Below are 17,766 nucleotides of genomic sequence, written 5' to 3'. Positions count from 1 at the left end.
TTATCCCAATTAAAAGCATACTATAAGTCCACGACCATCCATGTACCATTTGAGACCTATTTGACCCAAAATAAGAAAGGGTTTTGAAACCTCACATGTATCTTTACAGTCTGCCCTCTAGAAAATTTTTACATTATGGACTACTGGTTTCGAAACCAACCATAGGGGTTTCGAAACCTTGCTAAAATTTTGGTTCCTGTACGTTTTTAAATCCTTAAAACCTTTTTCAAAACCACTCCAACACATCAAAAAGCGAAACATAGGTTTATACACTATCAAATAGATCAAAAAGGGCCTTAACCAAGTTCAATAACATTCAACATTAAAATCTACCATTAATGACCATACAAGCTTCCCAACTAAAAATTTCTAGCTTGAAATGCATTCTAAGACTTACAATTGGTATGAAAAAAGGTTATAAATGTGTTACCTTGAATGCTTGGTTGAAGAAAACTCCCTAAAATAACCCAAGGGTCAACTTCTCTTTTCCTCTTGCCTTGGATCATTCTCCAACTTCTTTTACTAATGCATAAAGAAATGAAGTTACTAGCTTATTTAGGAGACTTCCAAGAGTCTAAAAACATCTCTTAAACCTCATCTTTTGCTTATCTCAAACTAGAATCCTCCATTTCCTAAACTCCCATAAAAACCCATTTTTTGAAAACTAGAGACGTGGAGCTTAAACTCAAGCTTAAAAGATGGAAAGAAATATTCTTACCTTGGCAAAGCAACTAGACTTGAATCCTTATAATTTCACTTAGTAGAGGATGAAGAAAAGAGAGAATGAAGAAGAAGAAGAAGAAAAGGTGGAGTGTTTGGTGAGAAATGAGGGATGTCTTTCACGTGGGAAACTCTTAAAATAAAGGGGTTTTTAGCTCTTAATTTGAACTATGGAAAAACTACATTTTTAGTCCCTCACTTTTATTTTCATTAATTACTCACCACCCTTCCATAACTCTCTTGGGCCGTGATTACAGCCCACCAACACTAAACTTGGTCTAACTATCTTATAGGGTCCTTTAAACTTAACTTTAGGTCTCGGGTTGACTCGAACTACTAACATGAGATTTGGGGTAATACAACTAGATCTTTGCTTATCTTTATATATCCAAGTTACCCTAACTTTAGTGTTTTAAATTCTAAATTAATTAAAATTTTATTTTAATTATTCTGAAATAATTTTTTTAATTATTCCAAATTAAATACCCATTCAAAAAGTTGTAACCAAAATTAATTTTTTTAATGTCCACTTATTTTATTCGGGACAATTAAATTATATGTATATCAAATATACATATATTAACTCTAATTATATTGTACAATTTAATATTTGATGTAACCTTAGGGTGTGACCCTGTAGGTTATTGTAACATTAGTAGTGATTATTAGAACCATTCTAATATTACAAACAATGAGTGACATCTAGTAATATATCATTGTCACCTAAGTTACAAGAAATCATGATTCGACATATTATCTTCGTGATTGAATCTTTTATATATTACATCCTTTTGTCCTTTATATCTATAATAGGCATAAATCTTGGAATAGCCACACTTGTATGACCCATCTATTATTTCATGATATCTAGAGTAGAATACAATTAACGAATAATTTGTGATATTACATATCAACTTATTCGAGCATGACCATGCATTTCTAGTCTCACTCAATCAAGTTGTCTGTGGTATATTTCATATTATGCATGAAGGACAAATCCTTTCTTAATCATTCACATCCCACTACATATATCGAGATATGTTCAATATCAGTCTTTATTGTACAACCAATTACGAAGCATGTTTAACTGTATCAAAACATATAATAATATATATTAAGATATTAATAATCTCAAGTTTGATGATCATACATATAGTCATCATAATGAGCAATGTTGTGACCATTACATAATAATCCAAGACATATGCTCATAGTAAGTCAATCCAATATGTCACTCCCTAGCAACATATTCAAGTATTGATTCTGACATCTCTATGTCAATGGCAATTCATTGTCATCAATCAATAACACGTTAGTCTTAAACATATTATTATTGTCCATACCCATAATAATATTCGACTAAGGATATTTAATAATAATCATATTATTATATGGACTTTATTATCTTTCAGTTTATGTTAGACACGTATATATAATTGAAAACAATAATGACAATGTCTTTATTCAATAAAATCGGTAAATAAAATGTGTCCATACAATCATTATATGATTGGTCTATGGGCATAATTTAACAAAATTCTTCTAATCTGCCAATGGCTTTTCCCTTTGGGGGGTTTCACGTAAATATTGGTGTTATTTATTTTTCTTTTTCGATTGTGTTTTTTGTTTGTCGATAATCGTTATGATATTATAACAAATTGGTATAAGAGCTATGATTCGGGCTATGGAGTTTTGAAAGAATTTGTTGCTGCGAATTTTGTTAGTGATTTTGGAGACATGCACAATTAATTTGCTACAATGAGTTTTCAGTTCAAGGAAGTAATTCTCGATTGATTCATTGATACTTCAATGTATATCGAGTAAGAATTGAAGTTGTTAAGATTTGACAGCTGTGCTTCTAAGGATATGTGACTTACGTAAAAATTGAAGTTGTTGAAGACTTAAAGAACCAATTTTTGATGAAATTTAGGTTAAGAGGGAGATTTGTTATATTTTGACTTAAATTATAATTGATAATTAAGTTAGATTTTATTGTAGTTCTAGTGGTTGAAGATTTCTTGTTAATTGATTTTATTTAATAAATTAAATATTTATTTTAGGCAATAATTCTTATGGAATAAGAATTCTCGGTGACCAAGTAATTGACTCTATAGTTAGAAATTATGTCTTAACCTTTAAGATAATGTGAGAGAATTATTTTGGAGAGATGTAATCAATTTTGAATCTTTGCAACTTTTGGGGTTTATATTGTAGAAATAGTTTTGTAGGGATGTTGGAAGAGTGTTATGTGATATATTGGATTTTGGTATATATTGAGTTTTGGTATCTATACCGATTTTGGGATACATGTGATATCATGTACTTGTACTCTTTGTGTTCTCTACGTTTATAGTAGATTGTTGTTATCTCGCTGTGGAGGTAGACAAGCCGAAACACATTAAATCTTGTCTATTTTACATGTTCTATTTTATGTTGATGCCGCTTTAGTTATTTTTCCGCTTTCAAATTTCTAACATATAATTTTATCATTTTAAAGATTAGAATACTTGTCAATCCGTCAACTTTACCTCTAACAATATATTTATATATTTAAATCATATTTAAATTATTTATACTAAATATAATTTTAATATGTTATTATCTCATATTATATATTTCCACTTGAATTATATAGACGTAAATTTTGTTTTTATCGATGATAAATAGAATAATACGTGATAATAAGCTCGTTCTTGAAATTTTCTTGTTCTATTATTAATATATTAAATAATTATTCATATATTTTTATTAAAATTTTAAATTTTAGAAGCAAATTCTGAAAGATTGAAATGAGATCCATTATGTATAAAGTAATAAATACTGGTCAACATTTTGAATTTTTTAAATCGATTATTTCTATGTATAATAAACAAATTAATTAGAATAGTTTGCTTATATAAATAATCATAAAAAGGGGAAGGAAAATGCAACGGTATTGATTCTATTTTGATTTATTGTTAATAAAAGGAATCAATTCATCAAAGATGCGTGTGACGTGTCCAGTCCAGGCTATACAACGGTATCATGCGCGTATATTACTTAATGAAGACGTTTCTTATTTTGAGACTTAATAAATCTAATATATATTTAAAGACTTGATGTCTAAATAAGTGCCTAAATTATATCTCGTGTTAAACAAATGTCAATAATTTTTTTGCCCATTCGAGTGCCTAGCGTTACAAACATTACCACTTTATGTATCCGGATCGTCAACGGCGTTAATTTTTCCTGTTTTCATATTATCCGATCATTTCTTTAAGACGCTATAGACAGTGATACTGGACATTTCCTGGTTTTGATACAAGCCATCGTTTGCAACAAGATTGTTGGACGTTATTTTATAAAACGTGATTGTACAAGGTCTGAAAAAAAAGGATAAAACATGTGGACCAGTTTCAATTAATACGGGATTCTGATTTGCTCAGAGAGGCCTTTCAATAACACACCTCAGTTCCCTACAAATATATTTAAAAGAAAGTATGATTCATCAGATACATTCTCCCCCAGAAACTGACATAATGAAATGGAACAGAAAAATTTCATATATAATATATGAAATTAAAACAAAGAAGTTTCCAATTCCATTCCAAAGGCCCTGTACAGATTTTGATATTCTAACCCACTAAACTACGCTTCCCACTTGGCATTTGGAGTGTTCAGACCAACCAAATCAAAAGGCTTTACCTTCCACTACACAATTCCCTTTTTCCTTTTTCTTATTAACCCTTCACAGATTCAGAGCTTATTTGACTGTTACTCCCAGCTGGTGAGTTGGGTCCATTGTCGGACACCGAACGCTTGGAGAAATCCATCAAAAGCTTTCTCTGTTCTTCGTTGGTGTGAGGAAGACTAGCACGTAGAAGCTCACATGGCATTTCACGCCTTATAGCCTCCGAACCAACTACTTCCGTTGTTGGTGGGGTCTGGTTGTGTATTGATTGCATTATTGACTCGTACTTACTCACACAATACTTTGTAAGAAGAGTGAAAAATTCATCAAATGACGCTCTCCAGAAAGCATAACTAGGCATGCTGTAATTCCCGTAAGGATCACTTAAAACTTGACTGGCTTTTTCAAGAACTGATTTTAATATGACTGAAGCACCATCCCCAACAAGGCTTCCAAGTGGCCTAAGTGGTGGCTGCTCTGAGGAACAAACAACAGCAACAAGGCAGGCACTTAGTGCATGGATATCCATGCCATTAACACATGTAGAAACAGTCTTTGCAAGGTCAATAGTTGTCTCTGCTGCTTCCGGATCAGAAGAAAGACCGCCAAACAAGAATCTCAAGTGACGGAAAATGGTCATGCACACTATTCGACTAAGCTCACTTCCGGGGATGATAAGTTTTAGGTACCTGGTGATAAGCTTACGGCCCTTTGGAAGAGAGACTATTCTCAAGAACACAATATCATCCTTGGGAGCACAGCTAACTGCATGCCCGCCTTTGCTAAGAGGATCGACAAGCTGAAGTGATTGTGCCAGACCCTCAAGAAGGATCTGCCGCCTTCGTTTAAGCCGAGTCCCACCATCTTGGTACTGTTTAAATTGTATGAGCCTGTCAATATCATCAACATCAAAAAGAAGACCTAGAGCATCTTCAATGGTGATCCTAGCTGCAAGCATAGGTTCCTGCTCCAGAGGCTTCTCAGTTTTCTGTTCAGAAACTCCATCAGTTGAACCTAAGGGAGGATCTACTTCAAGCAGAGGACGGGGTTTACGAATGGTAGGGAGTGGGAGCTTCCCAAGTGCATCAGCATTCAGATGCAATTGCTGCTCCCCACTTTTGTGGGACCGAGAATGTGATTCCTTCAGGTGAAATGGGCAAAAATTATGTTTAGTCCTGGATCCGGAAGACCTTCTGGCAAGACAAGCTTGGTGGTAATAATCATCTACGTAAGGATCATTGCTATGGGTAGAAGAATGCTGCATCTTAAGAATACTCTCTATCTCTTCGGAAGTCATATGCTTGGATCTGAATTGCACTAACCCACTCTCACCTTTCTGGCTGCCAGTATCAGAGCTTTGCTGAGAAAAACGCATGCTCTGCCTGTTTCTTTGTGATGATTTTGTCCGTTGCAACATCATTTTATGTGATTGAGGATGGGCATTATAAAGCTGAGATTGCAAGGAAGTAAGATGTGCCAAAGATGGTTGAATTGAATGGTGCAGCCTGTGCTGTTGCAACTGATGTTGTGGTGACATTAACTGTGGGGATATGAAGCCATTTTGATGGGGTATTTGATGTTGTAACATATGATGCAAAAGACCGGCATGATCTCCATGTAAAAGACCAGAGTGATTAACCCAATGATTTTGTGACCTGCTACTAAAAGATAGGCCTGGAGATGCTAGCTGGGGTATATTGCCATCATAACGCAATCCACGAGACAGACCAGCCAGACCGGGACTAGAGTTGGACAATGGAGAGAGGCTTGATGTCGAGAAGGGTTGCTGAGATCCACTAGCAAGAGCAGGAATTCTTAGGTGGGCAGGTGAAGACTGCTCGCATCTGATACCAGGAGGGGGGAAAGACGTGAAGGTTGATTTGGATTCAACAATTGGTTCACTTGAAAAGTGTTGTGGCTGTGGTTGCTGCTGGGGGTATGTGGAAGTTCTATACAAAGGCTTCAATTCAGGAACAGACGCTGAAGAAAGATGTAGCTGTGAGGACCATTTATTAACGTCTTGAGCATCTTCTGCATCAAACATATTCTGATCCATCCAGTTTAGGTAGTCTCCATCTTGAGACCAGTCAGCAGCAGACGAACCTGAAGAATGGTGCAACTGTAACATAAGCAATTGCAAGTATAAAAGTTACCAAGCAGCACTGAAAAGAATAAACTCCGACAGATTCAATACTCAAGTATTGAGGAGTTTCTAGTTAGCAGTTAATATATTTTACACAAATGACAACAGCCTCTATGCTATTATCTTCAAAGAAAAGAACTAAGGTTAAAGAAAAAAGTTCCAACATAAACAGGGCAAGGCTAAATGCATCACTTTAAAAAGAAAGATTGAGATGAAAAATTTAACTAAATGTACATGATGATCCAAGAAAGAATAAATAAAACAGATAGAATAGCAGAAAAGGATATGATCAATGAAAAGCCTAATACTAATAACCCAAACATATAGTCCTATTTTACAGACAAAAAACAAACAGAGACCAAATTCATCTGGAAGATAGGGCATTATCACTTCAAAAGTTCACAACATAAACAGGGCAAGACTAAATGCAGCACTTTAGCGAGAAAAATTGAGATGAAAAATTTAACTAAATGTACATGATGATCCAAGAAAGAAAAATGAAACAGATAGAAAAGCAGAAAAAGGATATGATCAATGACAAACCTAATACTAATAACCCAAACATAGTCCTAATTTACAGACAAAAAATATGGTTACAAATCAATTAATACCGTAAAATAAACAACTTGGAGGCTGATACCATCTTAACCAATTAAAGAATAATGGAGAGATCTCTCGTATAATTGAGAATGCAAGGTACTCAAAATAACCAATGTGAGGATTACTTATACCACTTAAAAGAAACAAATTGGGCATTTATTTCTATGACGAACCGATGCTGATGATTTTCGTAGAAAGAAACCTGATATTTCTTTTAAACTGAAATTGCACCACAACTAGGTTCTCTTTGGTTTATCATACAAGATATTTTCAATGAATTTCATGTCACTAAATTATGTGACAAGGTATGAAGGGTGCTAGATCTGGAGATTTTCAAGCAAATAAATTGAACAAAAAAAATATTGTTTTCAAAATATCAACGGATATTATATTGTTCATTCATTACTATAGATTACAGCTTCAAAATAAAGGCATAAAGTATGGCTTACTATACTCACTTTCCCTTGAAAAAGATCCAGACCTATCACCAATAACTCCTGGATGTCTTGGTCCGTAACAACCCTATTCAACTGTGAAAGGGGAAAATGTATTAAAATCCAACAAACATGAAGGGTAATACACAATTAAATGAAACAAAAATAGTGGCAAGACGCAAGAGAACACAAGAAAGTACACAAATATATGCATCTGAAGAATCAAGGTATTAAATTTCCAACATCATGGCAAAAAAATTGGTGTGCAATCCAATCTTTAGAAATGGGGGAAAAATGAAAAATGACACCGTATTTAAAACACAGATTATGCACTCCCTCTCCCTTCATACAAGAAGAAAAGAGCTTTAACATCTTAAATCCAAATTGTTGGGGAGGATTCCTTTTAAGTAGTTATGGGAACAGATCCAGCAGATAGAAGAATCTCTGGCTCAAAAGGAAAAGATCATCGAATTATGAGCCTAGTTGGGATTTCAGTCCTACTAAACCTCTTTATTATTCATATTTTAAAAAAATATATTCATAATGATAATCTGATATTTTGTGCGTATTAAAGAAACATTCTATAATGTGACAGACAAAGACCAAAAATATAAATATCCAGTTATTTTCCTTCATAAACAACACAACAAGCTGAAAATCCTTAGCACATTGAAGGTCTAGTTTGTAGCACCCTTTAAGCTTTCAGATAGTCCTAATTGAAAGCCAAAAGCATAGTCTCCAACAAGGGAAATGGTGATCAATTAATATATATATAATGACCAGCCTATGCATTAGAAACATCTAGAACCCAATTGATCAGCACAAGGATGACAATTGTAACAAATGTTATGCATTAATTTGCTCTACTTTGCTCAAATTTTTGGTTCTTTACTTCTATTTCAACTCTTAGTTTACCTTCGTAACCTCTATTCTTTGCTTTTTATCAATCTCCCTCACTATCTTATATTACAAACCAGTACAAGGCCGCTAGAAACTCAAGAAACAAGGATATCAAACCTTACAAAGATCGATATTCAATCACTCTGTAACATTTACAAATGAAAAACTGACCTTAGCAAAAGTAGTAGACAGATCATCCATGTCAGACAAAGATCCTGAACCTGGAACCTGAAAATTGAATAACAGAAAAATAGAGCTGAAATACTTGTATTTCAAAATCCAGATACACCTAAAGTTGAAACCAAGATTTGTGTTTAGTACATGACTGATTATTATATATAGGTCAAATGATGGACAGCAACATCAAAAAGGAAAAGTTAAGTAGAAAACTAAAATCAATGTGCACAACTGCAGAAACTAATTGGCACAAATTCCTTCAAAACATGAACAGAAATGGAACAGAAAGCCAATAAAATAACTCCTCCACCTGACACACAATAATAATAGAGGAATAGAGCTTTATTTTACGAGCACATCTTTCTTCCTTCGGATATACTTGTTAACAATTAAGGCAATTATTTCTTCTATCACACAGTATTCTTACTTTAAAAAAAATAGTGTGGATAGGAAACATATTTGTAGGACATAAATATCAATAATAAAACATTTTCATGCATGTTAACACCTCAAATTGATAACAGCTTTGCAAAAGGGAAACTTCAAATGTATGGAGAAAGTCAACTGCAGAACCATTGAAAGTTCAAATAGTCTGACTTCATTCCATAGTATCATTTTTTATCCAAATTGGCAAACATAATCTTCTTATTAAGCTTTGTAAAACTTTAATTTCCAAAACAACCAGGGAATAGGACTTCTTATTGCTAACTGATGGGGTATTCACATTTAAATTTAAATTCACAAAGTACGCTATTATGAACGCAATTTTAGTTCAACTTCGACACATGTTAAACAAGATAGACTACACCTCAAGTGATAAGTACAAAAACTGAAGGCCAAAAAACTAGATGACAAAGTTTAAGTAAAAACAAAATCCAACGCAAATAACGTTTTAAGCTCACAAAAAGGATTATCATATCATGGAAAGAAAAGGAGGCTGCTTTACAAAAGAAACTAACTTCAATTCGTCACACATTGCGTAATCGAAGGAATGAAATCTCACCTCCCCTCTATCAAACAAATGATACTCGTCATCTTCAATGGACGCAAACACGGGAGAATCCTCTTCACCATCTTCTAGACCCCCCAAATCCACTTCTTTCATAGCATCGTGACCAAAAAATGCGTACTGGGTTGCATCAAAAAGCGCATTATCTGAAAAAACACATAAACTAATTAGCAATTAAACAATACCATAAACCGATAAATCAATACTTTTATCTCAGCCAACCATCAAACAAGAAAAGGAATCAAAACCTCGAAGTGCAAACCCTAGAATTAAGGTTAACTAAAAGGAGAAAAATGATAAAGAAACAGCAGTAATCTAGAAAATACAATAAATAAAATGTTTGCTAGCTGAGAAAATGAAGTAAAGATCCAATCTTTGCAAGGAAGTTATTTTTCTTCCGTATCTCAGCGAAAACTTAATTGAAAAGAAAGACTAAATAAATGAAAGAATTGAAACCCAAAAACAAAAAACCTGAGGAAGCTTGAGAGAAGTTGTTGGGAAGTTTGCCATCGGATCTCTTCATAATTACAAAAAACCAGCCTAGAAAGAAAACCCCAGGCACAGCAGGCAACAGAGGAAGAAGAAGAAGGAAATTAGAGTTAGAAAATAATATCCGGGATTTCGTTTTAGAATTAAGTCGGAGAGATGAGTGGAAAACGGTGTAAATAAAGCAGGATTAAGAGGGTTTTTTATTTGGTTAAGGGATGGTAGGAGTAAACAACGAAATCTCGCTCTGTCTCTGAGAGAGACGGAGGAGATGAAAGGGAAGATGGAATGGAAAAAGTTTGCTTTTGCTTCTGGTTTTTGTATTCGTTACAAGGATAAAGTTCACACATGCTGCCCTAGTGTTATTTTGTTAAGCGACTATATATTAAAAATTATAAAATATTATTTTATTAATATTATAAGTTATATTATAAATTATCACATTTAAAATTTATTATTTTTTATTAAATGTGACAGCCATCTAAGTTTGATTTTAATATATTAAATGTGATATAGTAAAATATATTTTCATAATATTTGGATTATATTTTATGAATTGATTCTCTATTTATATTATATCATCGAGTTAGTACTTGAAATATTATATTGTCGAGTCGGTGTTTGAAAGTAACGAAAATATAGTATATACTATTAAAATATAATTTTATCATATCTCAATTAATATATTAATGTTCAAGATGATCAATTTTTTAATAAAAACGATGACGAGTTTGAAACATATAAATAATAGGATTATTTTCTACCTTTCAATAGTTATAAGACTTAAAAGAACAACACTATTAGTTTATGGACTATTTTGTAACTTTTAATAATTAGAAATTTAACAAAATAATATTTTTATAGTCGATGGACCAATTTAATAATTTATCCTTAAAATAAAGAATAATCTACATTTAAGGTGACTTGGTAATAAATTAAATAATAAATAAATCATTTTGTAAAAAACTTATAAACAAGTCACCTAACTAAAATACTATTACAAATATATCAGTTCATCGTTAAATTGTTATTTTCTTAATATAATAATAGTTTAACAAAAAACTTTTGTTATTTTATAATAAAATATAGTTATTTAATTACTGTTTTGATTCAATGGATTCACTTTATTTGACAATATTATAAAAAATATTATATTTATTAAAATTTAAATATGAATAGTTAAATTTATTAAATTTACCCTTGACTGTACCTCCACTGGATGACCACCCACGCGACGACAACCATCGATAAACCTAAATCGCGATTTAAAAGGAGAAAACATTGAAATTGAACAACCACCAAATCACGAAAACATGGTTGTGCACGACAATAATTGGGTTTTAGTGTTTGGAGAACGGTAATGACAGCAGAGGCGACAACAACAGCGGTGGTGACCAACAACAACATGGAGAAATAAAACTTAACATGGAGAAATAAAAGTTAGGGTAAAATATTTAGGAATGATTTTAGAGATTTGAATTTTTTTTTGTAATTTTAGAAAAAAAAAGATTTTTTTTATAAATATAATATTTTTTTAAACCGGTAAAATTTTACAGCTTTTACAGTCCGGATACCTAAAGTGACAACGTTTGTAACATTAGGCACCTAGATGAATCGAAAAAAGTTTGGACACCTATTTGAGAAAAACAATATAGTTTGAGCATTTATCTTCGAATTAAGCCTAAATCTGTTTATGAATCGACATCCATACTTAGAGTCAATAAATTGTTCAGCTTCTGTTCTCAACTGCTTCTAACAAAAACCTCCGTATGAATTTACAACATAATGCTTAGGAATCATAGATCCTAAAGCAAACAAAAACCAAGCATCAATATGTTCCTATAACAATCATGTCTATAGTTTTTAAAATCATGTCAAACTATTGTGTTTAAGAAATCTGGAATGCATCAATTACATCTGCCAATGGCGACTGCTGCACCCCCTTTTCATGCTTGGAGACAGGCCAGGAGAGAAACATGGTGTTCTGTTTTTTAGTTGTTTGGTCAAATACATGCTTATATTGGACTTGCTCTTAACACCTGCAATATAAAAGTAAACCGGGTTTTGGGTTCGTCATCCATCATCTGAACATCGATCGGAAAAAAATTGTATATGCCAGTGATGGTCATTGGTACATAGATAAGTGGAGAGTTTGCTGCTTGCGTTACTCAGACAAGGCACACGAATGTCCGCACATTGTAACCTGTGCCCCACACATGTTCGGACATGGGAAAAGTTAATCATACCCGTGGCAGACACTCGTTACTGACCCTGAATCCAATTAACATAGTTTTCAACCATAGCGTATATCATTCTTCTCCATCTGAAGTTGACTGATTCAATACTCTCCAATTTACTAGCATACTAAAAGTTGACAGAAAATGGAAATAGATATCGGTACCTGATTTTCCTAACTTGTTGCAGTAGGCCGGTACTGATGATGATGAGGCCTTCCTGCTGGTCCATAAGTAATAAAAGTTGTTGCTCTTGGCTGCACTTGCCTATTACTTGTAGATGGAGCCGGCAGCTCTCTCATGAACCATAGTCCAAAGCAAAGGGGACCGATGTACCTGCTAGCCTTATAGATTAACTTTTTATAGTACGTCGATTATATTTAGTTTTAGTTTGTTCAAATCAGTAACAAAGCTGAATGAAATACCTAAAACATGGTGCAGAATAAGAAGAACAGGTGCTTCTATGCCGATAATCTCCTTCGGATTCCAATGATGAAAAAGCTGTCAATAGAAAGAAAAACTTAACCCCACAAGAAAGACCACATGTCGAGGTCTTGAGTTATCAAGTACTTACAAGGACATCCGAAAGAAGAGCTATTAAAGAACTCGATGTGAAACACAAGACCGAGACAACTGCTAAACCAACCACCTGAAAAATGTGGCAAGCTTCTTGAATCATTCGAATTTATTTTACCCCTAAGTTCTTAAAATTTAGACTATGTTTCACACCAGAAAGATGCGTACAAAAAGAAGGCTAAATGAAGAATAGGTAGCAAATGCAAACCTTACGCATTTCCGATGAAGCTTTCTCAGATCGGACTCTCCTCCATTTAGAAAATAGAAGGAAACCTGAAAGCGGTTAAAGAGAAACATTCAAGAAGAAAAAAAGTAGTAACAGAAATAATAATTTTGGAAAATTAATTCTCACCATAGCAACCGAAAGCTCCACCCATTAAAAGCACTGAAGTGGTAAGAAAATCTACATATACCTACACAAGAATTGCAGTTATGGACCAATAACTACTAGTCGCACTGAAAAATATAAAATGTTATCTTCTCTCGATATAGAACTTAGTTCCAACGAATCATAACAAGTAGATAAATTCGGCGTTCACAATATCAATCTTGAGTGGACACCATCTGCCATTTGCTCTGATGTTTAATGAAAGCACCAAGATCAATGCATGCTTAAAGAACCTTAACATTGGATATCTTAACATACTGAAGACCTAACTGTTTGTTCAAATATCAGCTTCCAATAAACAAATGTAATGGACTTAGTACGAAAACGTATCAAGGATATTTAGATGTTATTATCCCCATTTTATAATTTTGGAGTAACATGATCTATACCCGAACAACTACTAAAGAATGACTAGGATTCTTCCCTGCACCAATCCGGATTATTGCAGCAAAGGCGATCATTAAGAAGACATTGAGCATAATGACCTGGTGGAAGAAGGAAAAGAAAAATTAGTTAACCACCAATTGCATCCTAAATAGAGATTATTCGTGCCATACCACAATAACAAATTTTTGTCTGCTACCGACATGAATGCCTTGGAATGAGCAACATTTCCGACGCATATCAATGTTTGACAAGCCTGTCTTGTTCTTTGAACTTTCCAATAAGGGCTGTTGACTATTATGTTCTTCAACACCATCCTCTTCATCATTTGTCTGATGGCAAAGGTCGGCCCTATAAAATCATTGCCCATAAAAGCATATATGTACTTCATAATTTACATTACACTATTTCCGAGCAAAATGTCTCATGTAAAAATGCAATTACTTGCATATCCTTCAAAAACCTTTGAAGATTGCATAAATATGATCCATAATATATCACTGACAATGTCATGATATTTCCCCCATGCAAAATCAACATGATGACTTATCAATAAATCATTCAGACATGGTCCGACTTACCAGAAAGATAGGAGAAGAAGAAATGCAGCCAAGAACAGAATCCTGGGCAAGGCTGCAGCAGCGTTTTCACTGTTAAAAACGGCTCTAGAAACAAGTACTAAAGGTAAACATAAGTTGTTTCACTAGAGAGAAACATACCCATGAGAACAAAGCCACAGAGATTAGACCAGCAAAGCCACCTTTTGCAAGTGGCAACAACCATGCACAAAAAATAAACGAAATAACCTGTCAGAAGACAAAAGAAGTCCAAAGATAATTATCTGATGCAGAACAAAAAAACCATTTAGACGCTACTGAACATTATAGCTCAAAAAACCATTTGGACACTTCTGAAAATTATAGCTCTGTCTTTCAGGACCACGGAACTGGTTCAGAATTTCTTCAACACTACATTGAAGGTAACTTTTTTCAAGAATGGTTCAACATGAAAGAATAGGATAAAGTCCCTTTCCCGGGATTGAAGAGATTGAGGCACAAACATTTTGAAAGGCCTGCACACTGTCTCAGTAATTGAATGGTGAATTGGTGACAGAGCATGGCAATAAGAAGGCATAAATGGGAACTAGGAGCTTGGGACTTGAGAAATTGTTAAATTGACCAGCATATATTAGCTTCTCTCGACGAATCCTGGTTGAATACCACTACATAAAATCTATCGAAACGACCAATAATTGGCATTGAAAAAATATGCTAGTAAATTAAACTAATTCATGTCAATCATCCTGTAAATTCATGGTCTTCATCTTACAAGAACTCCTACATATCTCAATTGATAGGCCATTTCTTGTTCAAGGGAAAAGTCTTACTTTATATTGCGGCTTTAAAACTATGAATGCGATATCATTTCTAAAAGACTAGATATAGATTCAAATTAGATCCATGCTACTTTACTAATTTGATTAGTAATTAGTAAGATAACAAAAAAAAACCTCGCTGTACAGATCAAAGCTTCTCAACATCTACGTTAAGAATTTAAGATCTTACCACAATTAGAGGAGCCTATCATGAGATGAAGAACCTGCAATTAACATTTTGCTCGATCAATATGGCCCCATTAAAAGAAGAAAATAAAAAACAGTATCGAATTCTTTTTAAAAAGACGAGCTATGTTATTAGGACGTTAGGTATAAGGAAGCATCGTGAAATATTATGGCATCAGATGCATTTATCGCATCCGCCTCTTCATTAACGAACAACATCAACAAACACATGCAGTGATCAACCAAGAAAGACCTGGGAAATAATTAGAAAATTTTGCTAACCTTTTGACTTGTCCACCCAACTCGTTGATTCTGCAGGTGAATCCTACAAAGCTGGTTAAACAACGGATACAATGTCATGAAAAAAAAAATCGATACACATAGTTAAAAAACCGAACTCAAAATATGGATTTTTCTACTTTAGTATTTGTTGAAACTCTTCTACTTTTATATGGCTTTTTAAGGCACTTAACAGTGTGAGTGTTCGATACATATATGGATCTCCAACATGGTTACCCTCCATCTTGCTTGCTTAATTTTATGCCAAATTTTATACCGGTTCGCCATTTTTACTCAACATCAGAAACGATTCATTCAAAGCAAACAAAAGCCTAGATTCAGAAATTTCAACAGAAAGAAGTGACAAAACTTTAAAGGAATAAAATTTTCAACAGAATATATTAGGACAGAAGTAGGCTAATAGCCATTCAATTGATTGATTGATTCAAAAGCAGAAATGTACTGAAAACAAAATCAGAATTGCCTTTTAAAATTAACATATTCAAGCAATGCCTGTACGATTCTATAGGTTTATATGTATTTTTCCTAACATTTTCTCAGTAACCAAGCAAGACCCAGACTTTCCAAACCGAAAAAAAAAACTAAATCCCCTTTAACTATAGAAAATTAAAGTCCATATTAACTAAGAACGGAAGCCAAATACAGTAGCAAAACAAAACATAAAAACAAAGAGCAGAAAACAGACCTGGAAGAAGGCAATGAATGCAAGAAGAACATCAAGGCAAAGCAGAACGATATTTACAAAGAGAAGGTTGATAGGATAATACATAACCTTTTATTTGATATACAAAGAAATATTTTCTTTCTCTTTCTTTGTTTTCCTTTGGACCCCCCAAAGGAAAGGAAGTTTCAAAGCAGAGGATGAGAAGATATGTAGGAAACTGAATCCAAAAATAACTCTCTTTTTTTTGTATCAGAGCCTCAGAAGCACACACATACAGTGAGACAAACAAAGAGACAAGATTTAGTTTTTAAATTGTTAATAATGTTGTGGCTTTGTTCTTGTGTTTTCACAGCTTTTGACCATCGGGGGAACTCTCTCAGATAGTAAGAAACAAGCAGCAAAGTAGCAATAAATAGGATGATAGATAAATACACGAATGAAACTATGACTGATAATCATGTGTACGGACTCATTAGGACAGGTTTATGTTCTGCCTCTGTCACTGTTTGATTTTTGTCAATTAACCTGGTTTAGTTGAGTATTTTAGTCAAACTAAAATATTTAAGTGGATTTTATATTTTTAATATTTATTTTTTTAAAGATCTTGTGATATTTTAATCTATTCCTTTTAAAATGGCGTTTTTACCACACAAAAAAATCATCCGATCATTTAATTATTACATGTCAGGCACTCGTTCTAATTTTATTGATCTAACATTTTTGTGACAGTATGGCAAAAACACGATGATGAAAAAGATGTAGGTTATCATTCGCGATTTTCTTAGATTCGTTCGAGCTGACGCCACGTAGAAGTAAAGCATAGATCACTATCTACGTTTTCCTGGGATTTTGACATGCGGCGAAGTCGCGGAAGGCGCGGATCACCATCCACGCCTTCCATTATTTCCTTAAATTATTTGGTATTCCATCATTACCCGAACCCTGAGAATCACTCACACATCCCTTATAAATAACATGTTAATAAACATAAAACCACACCAAAATTTAATTTCATATTTTTCCTTCTATAATTTTCTTCTATTAAGCTAAATAGATTTTGTTACAGTTATTAGAAGTTAAAATTAATTTTTATTATGTTATTGTCATTTTAAATTTAATTATTGGATTAACTTTTTTTGTAGTAATGATTTTGTTTTATTTTGTGCATGTATAAAATGGAAGACATGATCAAATCTTGAGATATTTTCTCAAGACGGTAACAATGTTAATTTGTGTTATTAAATTTACTGTGATTTTTTTAAATGTTTTAGCATTAGTTTATTTTTAATCTCGTATATTATTTATTTAATTAGACGTATTTAATCTGTTGTTTTTGCATATATAAAACTTTCAATCTTTCAAACTTTTAAACTCTAAAAATGAGGCGTATTTCAACTATTTTTTACTATGATAGACAAATTAGGGAAGATGAAACAAACATTGTCTTCGCATCAAATCATTCTATCATAATATCCTTTAAGAAAAACATCACTCTTGATGAGTTGATCACAAAAATTTCA

The 17,766-nt window shown here is 33.2% G+C and overlaps 2 protein-coding genes across 3 annotated transcripts; both read right to left on the bottom strand.

Annotated features, from left to right (window-relative positions):
- Positions 1 to 4,094: 4,094 nt before the first annotated feature.
- On the bottom strand, positions 4,095 to 10,462 carry LOC120120960 (protein PAT1 homolog 2-like). Its single transcript, XM_039140448.1, is given in 6 exon segments — positions 4,095 to 6,493; positions 7,592 to 7,648; positions 7,651 to 7,663; positions 8,639 to 8,695; positions 9,648 to 9,799; positions 10,125 to 10,462. Coding segments are annotated over 6 exon segments (2,385 nt in total). The 5' UTR covers positions 10,177 to 10,462; the 3' UTR covers positions 4,095 to 4,439.
- Positions 10,463 to 12,105: 1,643 nt separating this feature from the next.
- Positions 12,106 to 16,615, bottom strand: LOC120121077. 2 transcript variants are annotated; one of them, XM_039140547.1, is made up of 13 exons: positions 16,268 to 16,615; positions 15,565 to 15,615; positions 15,287 to 15,320; positions 14,441 to 14,527; positions 14,303 to 14,354; positions 13,895 to 14,072; positions 13,727 to 13,822; positions 13,302 to 13,362; positions 13,158 to 13,222; positions 12,948 to 13,022; positions 12,799 to 12,874; positions 12,541 to 12,709; positions 12,106 to 12,178 (listed from the first exon to the last, which is right to left on the bottom strand). In XM_039140547.1, exons 1-12 carry the CDS (start codon positions 16,349 to 16,351, stop codon positions 12,672 to 12,674), a joined length of 897 nt encoding a protein of 298 aa, XP_038996478.1. In that variant the 5' UTR covers positions 16,352 to 16,615; the 3' UTR covers positions 12,106 to 12,178; positions 12,541 to 12,671. The 2 variants fall into 2 exon arrangements, with proteins under 2 accessions (XP_038996478.1, XP_038996479.1); XM_039140548.1 differs by lacking the exon at positions 14,441 to 14,527.
- Between the last annotated feature and the right edge of the window lie 1,151 nt (positions 16,616 to 17,766).

The sequence above is a fragment of the Hibiscus syriacus genome, unplaced genomic scaffold (assembly GCF_006381635.1).
Source record: "Hibiscus syriacus cultivar Baekdansim isolate YM2019G1 unplaced genomic scaffold, ASM638163v2 tig00110356_pilon, whole genome shotgun sequence".
Classification (NCBI taxonomy): Eukaryota; Viridiplantae; Streptophyta; class Magnoliopsida; order Malvales; family Malvaceae; genus Hibiscus; species Hibiscus syriacus.
The sequence above is the reverse complement of the archived record's forward strand: the minus strand, read 5'-3'. Positions and strand labels throughout refer to the sequence as shown.